This window comes from Mastomys coucha, unplaced genomic scaffold, assembly GCF_008632895.1.
Source record: "Mastomys coucha isolate ucsf_1 unplaced genomic scaffold, UCSF_Mcou_1 pScaffold6, whole genome shotgun sequence".
Lineage (NCBI taxonomy): Eukaryota > Metazoa > Chordata > Mammalia > Rodentia > Muridae > Mastomys > Mastomys coucha.
The window spans coordinates 125216224-125229586 of record NW_022196912.1 but is presented as its reverse complement, the minus strand read 5'-3'; the positions used below and the strand labels follow the sequence as shown (position 1 = coordinate 125229586).

Below are 13363 nucleotides of genomic sequence, written 5' to 3'. Positions count from 1 at the left end.
GACACGGACACAGGCACATGCATAGGCACCCACACAGGAACACGCACATGCACACACAAGCACACAAATAAATACCACATGTCCCTCATTGGGACATTGGGAGGGGTGTACCAATTTCTCACCACACCCCTGAATTCTTGAACTTTGTGGAATGGGATTGTCATGTTCCCTTACTCCCTAGAGACTCTGCTCTGCCTCAAATCCTAGGTCTGGACGGGGATGCAGAGGAGGAGGCCGTTGTGCTCTTCCCACTGCATGTAAACAAGGAACATGGAGGTAACATGATGACAGCCCACGCCTCACCTTCTCACCAGCTCTGCCTCACAGCCTCAGGATGACCAGTTGCCAACTTCTAGGCAAAGAGACATGCAGGGGTGAAGGAATAAGTCTAGATCTGGAAGGGGACAAACAGGACCCTAGGAGCTGGGAAGCCAGAACTGTGAAGGGAACTGGAACTAGAGGAGAGAGCGTTTGCAGCATAGGAGGTAGAAGAAGCTGCTAGAGACAGCCTGGCCCCTCCCCCCAACTTTGCAACCCCCCAAATAAACCACTCCACAGTCACTTTTGAAATCTGTTTTATATCAACTATATAAAAAAAATCTCTGGATTCTGTCCCAAGTACATTCATACAAAATCAACACTATAAAAATAATATTAATAATATTAATGTCATCGACAAGCTAACGCCTACAAAGGCTGTGTGCATTGCTTGCCCTGGCCAGCTCCATAAGGCCAGTAGCTGGGAAAGTAGACAGCAGAGAGGCTTCAAATCCCAGCCTCGAACCAGGAAGAATCCAGGCTGGGCCAGTGGTGAGCAGGGCTTTCATGGCTAGAGAGGAGAGGGTCTGTGGAGTAGCAGGTGCCTTGATGGCAAACTGCATTCTTGTTTTCCAGTGTAGACCCCATGGGACCCACTGGTCCCCATAGCCAATGACTATTGGGTGACAGGGGTTAACGTTGCAGCTGGAATAGAGGTGGCTGCTGAGTCTCTGGGCAGAGTCACTGCAGTCACAGTGAGATCTGAAGCAGTGAAGACTGTGGCGGCATAAGGAACATAAGTAGCTGTCCCTGGCCCTAAAGGTAGAAAGGCTTCAGACAAGAGATGTGGGTAACCTCTAAAGACTGGGGAAGACCAGGGAACGATTCTCCCTGGGGCTTCCAAAAGCAATGGGCCTGACCACATTTAGATTTCAGTCCGGTATCAGACTTCTGATTTGCAGAACTGAAGGAAAAGTTGTAGTTCAAATCCACTTGCTGTGGAAATTTGGTACAGCACCAAGAGGAAGCTAATAAAGCACTTGCCAGAGCCCTGCATTCCCACCCAACTTCAGAGGGTAGCCTTTGGCTTATTCCTAAAGGGAAGAAGATTCGATCTGAGAGGACCCAGGAGGTCCCTGCTCTGCTAGGGTTTCCAGGGTCACTCCCCAAACACATCAATATACACAGAGGGGCAGCCCGCGGGGAGTGAAGAGGGTCCTTCTAGCTGAGGGGTACCAGGACCCACTTTGCAAGGTCTAGATCTGTCGTGGGCACCTCAGAGGTCCCAGATCACATACTATCTCCTCTTTCTTCCTTTGTTTTCAGCTCTATCTCATGACATCCCTGGACTGAAGGAAATGATATAAATGAGGTGTCACCCCTGGTCCTAGGGAGCTGGGCGGGGCTACTCAGACTGTTAAAAGGCAGACTATAGTGTAGGTAGACAAAGGTCACTCTACCCAAGATGGATAATCATTTACAAGAAATCTCTTGCGTGCTTACATGTCATCTCCCTTCAGTGGGGTCTAGACCCCACTGGACCATCATCTGTCCAATCTTGGCTGCCAGATCTTGTTCTAGAGCCAGGACTGGGCAGAAGCAGCAGCAGAATGTGGGAGCCTGGTGATGGGTTGTGGAGCTGCTGCCAAGGGAGCAGTGCCTGATGCTCCCTGGGTCTCATTAGCATATCAAGACCTTTGGAAAAGCTAAGCAAGTTTTATAAGGGAGAAGAGGGGCCTGGAAGGCTCCTGCGTGCCTGTGTTGATGTCCAGTATGTTCCGGATGCTCCTGACTTCACTGCTTGGTAGATTGCCCTTGATGGCCAGGATGGCATTCAGGTGGCCTTTGCTGGCAAGGAGAGAGTACACGCTGTCAGCCCTGTGGTCACAGACACTCCTGCTCACAGCCCTTGCTGGCTGTCCTGACTCCAGATGCTGCCACAGAACCTGCAGCAGCTGCTCTGCTCTGCCCACTAGGCAGCCCTCCCTGGCTCTTCCCTTCCTCAGTTCACCTCTTCAGACCCTTGAGGTGGCCAGTTCCTTCCCAACCTTTAAGTTTCAGCTAAAGGTCATGTCTCTAAGTGGCTTGCCGCTCTCTGGTCAGCAGCCCCTGTAGTTCACTAGAACTTGGGATTTTCTCTCTGTCTGATTGTCTCCTCATGGTTAGTCCTCAACGGGCTGTAAGCTACAAGAGAGGACTGAGACCCAGCTTGCCCAGTACTTCACTGCATCCTCCAGCACAGAGCAGCAGTGAGTCCAGCATTTAGAATACTAATCAATGGCTGTCAGTGGGATCAAAGGAGAGGGATAAGTGAACAGGTGGGTAGATGAGAGTCCAAGGATGGATGGGTAACTATGGAAGGGTGGACAGATGGATGGAAGGGTGGACAGATGGATGGACAGATGGATGGATGGACAGATGGATGAACAGATGGATGGATGGAAGGGTGGATGGATGGATGGACAGAGAAATGAACAGGTGGACAGATGGATGGATGGGTAACTGCATGGAAGGATGGATGGATGGATGGATGGATGGATGGATGGATGGATGGATGGACAGAAGGGTGGACAGATGGATGGACAGATGGATGGACAGATGGATGGATAGAAGGGTGGACTGATGGATGGACAGGTGGATGAACAGATGGATGGATGGGTAACTGCATGGAAGAATGGATGGACAAATGAATGGACAGATGGATGTATAGATGGATGAGTACCTGCATGGAAGGGTGGATGGATGAATGGGTTAGTGGATGGGTGGGTGGACAGATGAATAGATGATGAATGTGCAGATGGACAGATTGATGGATGAGTAACTGCATGGAAGGATGGATGGATGAACAAATAGATGAACTGACAGGCAGATGGATGGATGGATGGATGGATGGATGGGTGGATGTGTAATTGCATGGAAGGGTGAATGGATGAATAGACAGATGGATGGGTAGATGGATGGATGGACAGGTTGGGAGTGAGCAGAAAATGGGTAGGTAACTAGAAGGATGGATAGAACAACAGAAGAGTGGATAAATGGGTGAGCAGAGGACAGATAGACAACTACACTGGAAAGTGGGTAGACAGGTAGACAGATATGTGGATGACAGGAGAGTGGGTAAGCACATAGACTAGTGGATAGACCAGTAGATAGTGGATGGAGGCTTGTGTATGTATGGGTCAATATATGTGGACAGATGAATGAACAGGTAGAGTGGGTCAGCCACAGCTGGACTAGGCTAAGCTAGGCCAGCCTGAGTCAAGACCAATTCAAACTGTCATAGCAGAGGACCTGGCCTAGGAAGGAACACTGTCCATGGTTCACCAGGTCCTCAGACAGGGCCTTAGCAGAACTGCCACCTCCAGGCTGGGCCCACTTTCCTCCTTGAATAGCACTATCACACACAAGGCTCAGCTACCTGAGTGGTGGAACACGCTACCTGACCTTGCCGTGACTAGTCTTGACATACAGTCTTGGTCACAGTCCCTCAGCTCCCTGGGCCTCAGCTGCAAACAATAACCAGTGCCAGCCTTACAGGCTCTGATAATGCCAAATGCTTGAGTTCCTAGCACAGTGTCTGGCGTGAAGTCAGCACCTAGTATAGGTCAGACATCATAACCCCCCCCTGGGAGAGCCTTAACAGTTGAGTGGGTCATGAGGAGACTCTAGTCCCAGCATGCTTGGGTCACGGTGGGACCTGGCAAACCATTTCCTGAGAGTTTCTAGTGTTTACCTGAAGTCAGGGTACCAAGTGGCATATGTGGCCACCTCGATCTTAATGGCACTGGGATCTTGCAGGTGAATAATCTCGGCAATTGTAGGGAGGGCACGATGCAGCCAGGTTGCAGTGGAGCCCTGAAGGAAGAGGGCTGGTTGAAGGATGCTGTCCCTTTCCCAGAGACCCTCGGAGATACTCAGGCTTGGAGAGGCCCTATGGGGTTGTCCAGGGCTCTTGGGGTGGGTGGGGGCGCTCACATTATCAGTGCAGAAGTGCTGAATGGCATTGGCATTGTCGAGGATGTGCCTCGCCAGCTGCTGCTGCTGCTCAGCAGTCTTGAGGACCAGGCGCCGTTTGCTGAGCCTGATGATGTACTCCTTCACCAGGTGCAGGTGCACAGCTTCCATGAGCTCCTGGGCAGGCAGATGCCAGAGCTGGTGAGCCATCTGCTGACACCCACCCCCGGGGGCCCATCTCCTCCCCTGAACTGAAGCTTCCAAGGCAAACCCAGTGGTCCATAGAGGCAAAAGTGTGAAAATGGGTGACTGAATGCATGCGTGAACACACGTGGGTGTGGGGTACAAGCACTGCTAGTCAGCGTGGGTATCCAGACTTCTCCAATCCCCTGTCCTCACCTCCCGGAAACAGTCCTGCAGCTCTGAGAATTCAGGCAGGCAGATGCTCACAGTGGAGATGATTTCCTCCAGGGTCTCAACTGGCTTCGCCCAACGGGTCTGTGTGAACTTCTTAAACAGTGGCTGGGACAGGCGAGAGGCAGGATGTCTGGTCACACTCAGAAAGGAAGGGTGGGCGGCTAAGCACAGACACCCTCACACACACACTCATGACCAGCAGGGTCCCAAGGGCTTTCCATTAGCTGGCTGGCTGTCGGGTCCCTGCTCTCAGATCGGAAGCAGAGGCAGCCTGTGTGTACCCTTTTACCAAGGTCACCCAGCTGTGGCTCAGGAGAGCCAGAACGAGCCTGTCTGCAGCCCTGAGGTCTTTCCCACTGCCTCCTTCTTAAATAAATAAATTCCTGCATAAACAAGGCCTTGTGCTCGGCTGGGCTGGGCTCTGTGCTGGGGCATCCAGGGTCACTCTGTGGGCTTTCCTTACCCACTGGCTGCTCTTTGCACCTCCAGCCCTGAGTCTGAGCAGGGAACCTCTCCTGTGCTTTCTGAGTACCTCCCCATCCCATCCCCAAGATGGATGTAGCTATCAAAGATCCTGAGCTCCAGGAACTGGGAGCCAGGAATGGGGTGGAGAGGGGCCCAGTGTTCTCCAGATGCTCCCAGCTCTGAGACCCTTCCAGGCCAAGGCAAGGTCAGGATGTGAGCTGGGTCAGCCAGAGAGCACTTCAGGGGGCCATCACTTGGACATCTCCAGCAACACTGCAGCTCTCCAGCCTCCCACAGGTCTGAGGCACAGTGTGTGTGGGTGGGGGGAAGGGGGGAGGGCTTCTATCACCCTCTTCCCCACTTTCCCTTCTGTGTCAGACTTAGGAGGAAGGCAGGAGAGAATGGGGCTCCTGATACCTTCAGGTCCGAAAATAGGCTCTGGAGCAGGGTATCAAAGCCATGAGCCTTGAGGTCTTTCAGAGGCTCCACCAGGCGGTTCAGAGAATCATTAGGCAGCTGCCACCGCTGCTCCACTGAAGTCCTGGAGAGTGAACGACGGAGGTTGGGACAGCCTGCTCAGCCTACAGCTAGTCCTTGGACTAGTCCTCCTACATTAACTCTTTGCTCTCGGAGGCTCAGCAGTTTCCTGTTCCCTTTGACATCCAGTCTGAGGTTTCCCATGTATGCCCAGGCACATCCCCTTCTGCCAATTGGCAAATCTCCAGCTCTCCACCCTTAATTTGTCTTCTGCTTCACAGTTTTATCATAAGGCTAAGCTAATAAATAAGTCGATTGCATCCTGGTGACTCCTTCGGCACCCCACCCCTTTGCTGTGGCTGCTCCAGGCCCAGTCATTTCCTCGCAACCTTGTGACCCTTAACTCCCCCTCATTGCTCCACCTCCCATCTGTCCTGTCTTTTCATCAGGCAAATCTGCCCAGCACTCTCACCGGAAGGACAGGCAGTTGTTGATGTTGGCGATGATGTTGATTCTATAATTTCTCAGGAGTTTGTTTTTCTCTAGAAACTCATCAAAGGTGCGCTGGTAGCTGACAAAACCAGAAGGGGCACCTTCAGGAGCAGGTTAAGTACCAAGACCGTACAGGCCACTGCGAGGTTGCTGGGAACTGGCCCTAAACTCCCAAACATCATATTACAAGATGCCAGAGGAGCCAGAGCCCGTCAGTGCACATGAGAAAGTGCTGCCTGACCCTAGGCTCTGCACTCCTCTCCCAGATGCCTTCTCTTCCCCAGTCTCTCCTACAACAGGGAGGCCAAAGATGTCCCTGTAGGCTGATGGTGTTCTCAGAAGTGGGGAGGAAAACAAGTGAATTCTGAGGGTGTCATGGGAAGGGGTGGCAGGAGCCTCCATTCCTCATGGTGGCATGTCTTCTTTGAAGCTATAAACTGCTTTGCCAGGGGGCTTTGCTGATGAAGGAGGTCAGGAGGTGCCAGCTCCCTGTGGAGGTACCCTACTGGAAGCTGTGGTGCCCTGGATCTGGACAGGGGATGCTGTGCTGTACTTGAAGAGGGCAGGGAAGGACTGACTTAGCTTGGATCCCCCACCCTAAGTGCAAGGAGGGCCAGGGACTCATTGGTGCTGGGGCTCCTGTGTGCTGTAGAATCACCTACCTCCTTAGCAGCGCAGCCAGCTCTACCAGTAGCAACTGCTTTATCTGCATGCCCACTTCGGAAGTGATGTTCTCAGCCTTGGTCTGGCCTTGGGAAATGATCTGCAGAGAGTGGTGGGTGAGCATAGCATAACACCCCCTTCTTGTCTGGGCAGGGGCAGAGCATGGGAGGATGCTGGAGCATGGGGCCAGAGCTCTGAGGTCCTCCCCCCAACCCCATCAAAGCTGTGGCTGTCCCTGTGCACCTGAGGGGGACAGTTAGTGGTACCTGGAGAATGTCAATGGCCAGCTCACTGTGACAGTGGCCATCCAAGCTCTGGGGAGCCACATCCTGGGCCCAGCGCTGAGACTCCAGCTCCAAAGCCCGGGCCATGAGCAGCTTCACATTGTTCTAGGGGAAAAAGACACCGGTCACACTAGCACTAAGCCTGTCTGCCAAGCTCATTCAGAAGTCTCTGTCGCACTCTGAGAGCCCTGTGTCCAATTTCTGCTCTTCCCTCCTCTCACCACCTGGCCCTCCCTGGCCCCACCCCTAACATTTTGGACTCACCACTTCATTGGACAGGAACATGGCCTCCAGCAATCTGATCTGCTTTGGGGGCAGGAGGCTCCCAAGGCCGGCACCCTGAAGCTCCTGAGCCAACTTGGGGCTGTTCAGAATATCACTGCGGGCAGAGACACACTGGCGTGAGAACACAGCCCTGCAGCATCCCTGCAGCTCACCCCACTGCCTTGGCAGACATCTCTCAGCTTCTGATCCTGGGCTTTTCATATAAGACAACACTCAGTTTAGTTCAGGCTGAAGTCATCCTGCACTCCCCCCATCCCCCCCCCAAGTCTACTCCTGCTTTAAACTTGTTTCCCAGACTCTCCGCTTGGAGGTTGCCCTGCACCCCTGCCAGCCCTCGCCCTCCCTTGCCCAGTTCCCTCCTTCCCTCTGCTTCTGACCTGGCCACCAACAATGCCTTCACCCCAGAGCCGGCTTTCAAATCTGATCTTTCTGTCTACTGGGCCTCCCCTTTTACACAGATAAACAGCACAGCTCTGACCCCACTGGCCCTGCCAGCCAGTCTCACCACTCCTACCAGGTCAGCCTCAGTAGTTGAACAAGAGGGGCTGCCCTGGAATGGCTCCATGGAGCTCTCTGGGTGACTCAAAAGTGGCCCAGAGTTCCCAGGGGGCCTGCCCAGCCCTGGCACTTCCTAGAGGCCCTTTGTTTGCCCTCTCTGTGCCCTTCAGCAGTTTGGATGCATTGAGCCACACTTTGGTCTTCCTGGGCCTCAGCATGCCTTCCTTGGACTCCATGTCCAGGCTAGTCTTAGCTTCCTGCTTTGTAGCTACACCCTAAGTCAGGAGACCCCAGAATATCACAGAGGCAGGAAGGTGATCCGGCAGGGGTACAAGTGCCTGGCATTTCCTGGTGAGTCAGGGCAAGCCAGCAGGAGCTATCTTTGGAAGTCCCTGCCTGTTTTCCCTGTGCCCTGCCGGCTCTTCACCTACCACCCCTGTTGTGTCCTTTCTCCACACCCCCCTCCCACCCTCCAGGAGGCTGGCTCAGTTGACACACTGCCCACACTGTCCACCAGCCTTTCCTCCTGCAGACTTTACACACGGGTGTGATGATCAGTAAGAATCCCTGGTCTCTAGGGCTGTGGCATTTCCAAAGTCCCTCTCCCCCAGGCAGTGTGGATGACAGACACGCTCTGGGATCCATGGAGTCTGGGCTAATCAAAGGATGCCTGAGTGCCAGTGCTCATCCACAGCACCACCTCCTCTCTACCTAAGGTGCTCAGATCTCAACGCGCCTCCCAGGGTGATTCTATCTGAATGGTTCCTTGAGCGGGATACCTAGTGCTACTTCACACTGTTGCTACCTCTCTTGCTTGGAGACACACCAGCTCAGCTCAGCTGCCTGCCTGTCACTCCCCTTGCCTGGAATGCCAGCCTCCCCACTCCTCCTTCCTTGAATGTTCGTCCCTTCCCTGCCTGACTGTACACCCATTAAAATGTGGACTGACTCAACACATGAAGACTGCCTGACTCCCCCAGACCAGGTCTCTTCTCTGTGCTCTGGCCTCCCCTGCGGCTCCACGTCTCTGTCACAGCCCCTCCCACTCCATTTCATCCCTGTTCCGCTGAGGGGCCAGTCTCCTAGGGAACGAATAATAGTCCTGTTTTCCCAGCCGCAGAATTGGAAAGGTCCAGGAAATAGAAATGCAAAGCTAACATGCTGGGTACAGTTCCCCACACTCTCCCTTCACCCTGGCTCATTGCCTCAGCACCACTCCCTGCAGAGGGGACACATCCCGCCCACCGGCGTTGCTCACTTGGGGTAGAGGTTCTGCACCCAGAGCAGCAGCAGGTACGCATCCCTGTCGCACAGCTCGAACTGCGCCAAGGTGCACAGGTGTGACGCGAAGTGCTCGTGGTAGCTCTTGGCATAGGTGTGCACAACGTTGAACTCGTCGGGGAACAGCGGCTTCAGATGCTCCACCACCACCTCCAGGTCCTCCTTCATGGTGCGACCCATGTGCAGGAACCTGCTCTCCGCCTCCGAGCGGCCCTCGGGCACCCTGGCGGGCTGCGCGTCCAGACGCTCCGCTGCTACCTCCGCGACGACGCCCCTCCACAGCTGCAGCCATCGCCGCGGGCGCGTGGCCTCCAGGGCGGCCACTAAGGGTACCCCGGACGCCCGACGGTCCTCGAGCTCCTCCTGCGACACCACGGCCAGCGCCTGGCTCAGCCGCTCCGGCGCCGCCTCCAGCGGCCGCCGCAGCACCCGGAGCACCTGGTCTCGCAGCACCACGTACAGAGCCTCCACCTTGCTCTGCCGCCACACCAGCTCCTCGTCGGGGGTGCCACCCGCCGCCGCCGCGGTCTCGAGCTGCCGCTCCAACGCCAGCACCTGCCACGCCACCTCCAGCCGCCCGCGCTCCAGGGCCTCCTTGAGCTCCTCCACTGAAACGCAGAAATCCACCTTAGGCCGACAAACACCCCAGGGACAAGAGGAGGCTGTGATCCCAGGGACCAGGCCAATATCCCATACAGGACCGAAGCAGAGGACCCTCTCTCCCAGACGGCTAACTCGTTTAGCTGTCTCAGCTGCCCACTGTCCTGGCTGAGCGGCTTATGAGCCCCCGACGCTGCCCAAACCAGGACCAACTGCAACCCCAGCCGAGGCCACAGCCTACCTGTGGGCAGTGGAGCGTCTGACTCGGGCCTGGACTTGGGCTGCACTTGCAGATCTGATAATCGGGGCTGGTCCTTTTTCTTCTTTTTCCCTTTGGTGAAGACACTGAACATGTTAGCCAGTCCTTTGGACTTCTTCTCCTTCTTCTTCGCTGACTCCCCCTCCCCATCCGGAGCGTCCTGGGATGGCATCAGGTCCTCTGAGGAAGCCTCTGACATGGAGGTCTCGGATTCTGCCTCGGATGTGGAGCGTGGTTTGGGGGGGCTTCCAGAGAAGTCCAGGGTCCCTGGCACAGACTGCTGGCCAGGAAGCCCTTGGAAGAAAGTCACCATCTTCAGCATCACCCTGGCTCAGGCCTGCAAGTCGGAGATGGGAAATGAAGACACTGAAAGTCATGATGTATGGGCTCCAATGCACAGCAGCTAAAAGCCCCAGCAGTGTTCCTCTATTTTCTCCTGTTAAAACCACCAGAAACCCTCAACACCAGGTCCCCAACCCTTCCCCCTCCTTGCTCACAGCTTGTCTCCCTAGGCAAGGAAGAGACCGGAGGCTGCGGAGCTTCCAGGCTGGGGGTGGGGGGCAGCCTCTGCCCCTGGGAAAACCCTCCCTTGACAGTGCAGCCTTCTGGAGAGAACGGCCATGACCAATGTGTTCCTCTCCGACTCCACCAGACTCTGGGGAGGAGGCAGGACACAGGTTGCTAGTCCTTGGGACTAAAAGTTTACAGCCATGTAGTGGTCACAGAGCCTTTCCTACCGAGACCAGCCTCTGCCTCCTTTCACCCGTCTTATTTAGTTTTGGGGTTACAGAAATCTACCACAAGCAAAATCACAGCTGTTGTCCTGGGAGCACAAGAGGAACAGCTTGTCCCTCATGCTAAGCTGCTTTAGGGTTAGGGGATCAGACTTCAGACCCTGGGCAAATGACCCCAGGCAACCTTTTACATGTGAGCAAAGCAAAGGCCTTCCTGAGGTCACACAGAAACTCTCGTGTGGAACCCACACTGCCTGGTTTGCCGCCTACCCTGCTTGTTTCCAAATGGGGTGATGCAATTTCACAAAGCCTTCTGTTTCCCCTCCCTTCCTGGGTGCCCATCCCATCTCTTGTCTCTCCAGCAATCTTGTGGTCTTAACTTAAATCTTAAAATAATCTTGTGGTCAATAACTTGAGTTTGGAAGGTCAGATCATCTCCCTCAAAGGACTGGCTTTTCTCAGGCCTCCACATCCCCTACTGTGTGTGTGCATTGTCAGAGCAAGGAAGACCACCCAGGAAACAGGGCTAGCCCAGAGGAAGGGAAGGAGCAGACAGGAGCAGGGCCTCTCTGGGAAATGGTGTGACCCATTACCAGGAGGTGGCCTCCCTGCCCCATCCCTCAAGAATAAAAACCCCAAGCTGTAGCTTAAATGACCTGGAGTGATCCAGGAACAGCTCTGGTAAGGCAAGTGGGGAGACCTACCATCCCAAAGGAGAACCAGAAACTGCAGAGGGGAGCACAGCAGACTCCAAGGGCTCCTTCCCACATCTTCTCTGCCTCCACCAGCTCAACTACCCAGGTCCGTTTTCTGAGGGGCTTATCTCATAACTGGGGCATGGGTGGCCTGGGCTCCTCTAGCCCAGCTCTTATCACCCTTACCAGGTGCCCTGACAGTTAACCTCACGAGGCCTGAGAAAGGATCAGGCAGTTGGTTTTTTTTTTTTTTTCCAGACAGGGTTTCTCTGTATAGCCCTGGCTGTCCTGGAACTCACTCTGTAGACCGGGCTGGCCTTGAACTCAGAAATCCAATCCGCCTGCTTCTGCCTCCCAAGTGCTGGGATAAAAGCCATGTGCCACCACCACCCGGCCAGGCAGTTTTTAAAGCCCGTGTCAACCTATCCTACTTGCATGGCAAACACCCATAAGGGCTGGCCTGGCTGATGGAGCTGCTGACCTGAATGTTTGGCCCCAGTTGCCCTTCAGTGTCAGAGGCTATTGGTATAAGGAGGAGGAGGCAGCAGTGGGCTCAGCTACATCTCTCACCAGTATGGGGCTAAACAACACCCTTGGTCAGTAGGTCTCACTTTTCCGGTTTGTAAAATGAGGACGAGCCCTCCTGCTCACTCCTTGCCCAGTGCTACTCGGGAGGATGCAGGATGCGCAAAATCAAAAGCTTGGCACTGGATGGGCCTTAGTGAGTTCCCCTGTATCCCTGACTGCAGAGGGGGAAGGCGGCAGTAGTGATGAGATGCTGTTTAAAGCATCACCAAGCCGGGCCCACTGGGGCACGAAGGAGTCTCAGAGACACATGGGATGGCTGCATCTGGTGGCTGGACGGTGTCACCTCCCTCAATTCTAGACACCACAGTGAGTCTCACTAGTCTTGCAATTTACTGACTCTTGCCCCACAAGAGATCGTCCGGACAGGGAGTCCCGCGGGTGCTGGGACCTTCCTTTTGTAAACCCGAGACTCCCTAGCTTTTGTCCCTGTCCCTACACCCCGTGTTTATCCAGAGAGAAACCTTCGCTGCGCGCGGGGATCCCGGACCCTAGCGCGAGGGGCTTAGAGTAAAACCTGTACGTCCCTAACAGAGGGTATGCTGGAGGTCAAGGGACCTCGAAATACCCCGCCCGCGTCCCCTTGGCCACTCAGGGCCATTCCCCAGGCGAATCCTGTCCGACACTCTGCGTCAGGACTGGAAGGGAAGCTACATAGAGAGGTAGGGACAGAGGAGCAGCGATAGAGGTCACTTACTGTGTCCAGGACAGGACGCCTTAGTCCCGGCCCTGGAGGGGCCCTCCTAAAATAGTCGCAGGCTCCGCCCAGATTCCGCCAGCTCCACCAGCCGCAACCGCGGAAAATCCGCTGGCGGACTCCTCGGCCCGGCCGATTCCAGTGCTGGGGGCGGGGCCGGGCTGGTAGAGAGAGGGGCGGGGTCAAGCTGCTGTTCCCAATAGCCTGGAAAGAGTGGTCCCGATGAGCGTGCAAAGGGAGCTACGAGTTCCGCTCAGCGGAGAGCCGTTGTTCCACCACGGGTTCTGATTGGCTACCTAGCAGGGGCGCAAGCACAGAGCCTCTGTTCTGCGTCATACAGTCAGCACCTACTTAGGTCTGGGGAGTGCCCTCTCCCACCTCAACGCCTCTGCCTCGTGCTGTTACCGCTCTGAGCACCCCTGTGTCCTTGGAAGCCTGGAAGGAAAGCTTCCTGGAGAGATGTCCTAAGGCGGCTGGGCACACGACTGGTACTGGCACCTCTCATCACCAGGCCTTGAATGATGGGGCCCGCCTTCATCATTACCCCAGGTCACACAAACAGAAATGACAGTCCTCACCTGAGCCTCCTTCTCTGGGGCTCCCAGTGAAAAGATTTTCCAGGCTGGGGCTGGGCGTGATCCTCTGGACTTCCTACTGCTGGGCTTTTCTCGGGTCTGCCTTGGGGAAGATGGGGTTGTAGACTAGAGTAGACGGGGGGG

General features: G+C 55.0%; 1 protein-coding gene and 1 long non-coding RNA gene across 3 annotated transcripts in view; one reads left to right on the top strand and one right to left on the bottom strand.

Moving 5' to 3' along the window:
- Positions 1 to 558: 558 nt before the first annotated feature.
- Tnfaip2 (TNF alpha induced protein 2) lies at positions 559 to 12925 on the bottom strand. Of its 2 annotated transcripts, none has more exons than XM_031356688.1 (12): positions 12645 to 12925; positions 9916 to 10270; positions 9052 to 9682; positions 7275 to 7389; positions 6993 to 7115; positions 6726 to 6826; positions 6044 to 6142; positions 5512 to 5635; positions 4612 to 4734; positions 4234 to 4389; positions 3992 to 4113; positions 559 to 2106 (listed from the first exon to the last, which is right to left on the bottom strand). In XM_031356688.1, the coding sequence occupies exons 2-12, from the start codon at positions 10253 to 10255 to the stop codon at positions 1965 to 1967; spliced, it is 2076 nt and encodes a 691-aa protein (XP_031212548.1). In that variant the 5' UTR covers positions 10256 to 10270; positions 12645 to 12925; the 3' UTR covers positions 559 to 1964. The 2 variants fall into 2 exon arrangements, with proteins under 2 accessions (XP_031212548.1, XP_031212549.1); XM_031356689.1 differs by lacking the exon at positions 12645 to 12925 and adding an exon at positions 11372 to 11492.
- A 25-nt stretch (positions 12926 to 12950) lies between these two features.
- The window catches only part of LOC116080313, a 3374-nt gene continuing 2961 nt past the window's right edge, over positions 12951 to 13363 (top strand). Inside the window, exon 1 of the long non-coding RNA XR_004114392.1 lies at positions 12951 to 13193. This is a non-coding gene — a long non-coding RNA (uncharacterized LOC116080313). The remainder of the gene's footprint in view (positions 13194 to 13363) is intronic.

What these genes read in the sequence shown, in the direction of transcription:
- Tnfaip2 (XM_031356688.1), bottom strand. Translation starts at nt 10,255, where the DNA reads ATGCTGAAGATGGTGACTTTCTTCCAAGGGCTTCCTGGCCAGCAGTCT. An exon ending in AGACGCTCCACTGCCCACAG is followed by an intron (nt 9,683 to 9,915) that starts GTAGGCTGTGGC and finishes TCTGCGTTTCAG; the next exon opens with TGGAGGAGCTCAAGGAGGCC. An exon ending in GTGCAGAACCTCTACCCCAA is followed by an intron (nt 7,390 to 9,051) that starts GTGAGCAACGCC and finishes CTCTGCCCGCAG; the next exon opens with TGATATTCTGAACAGCCCCA.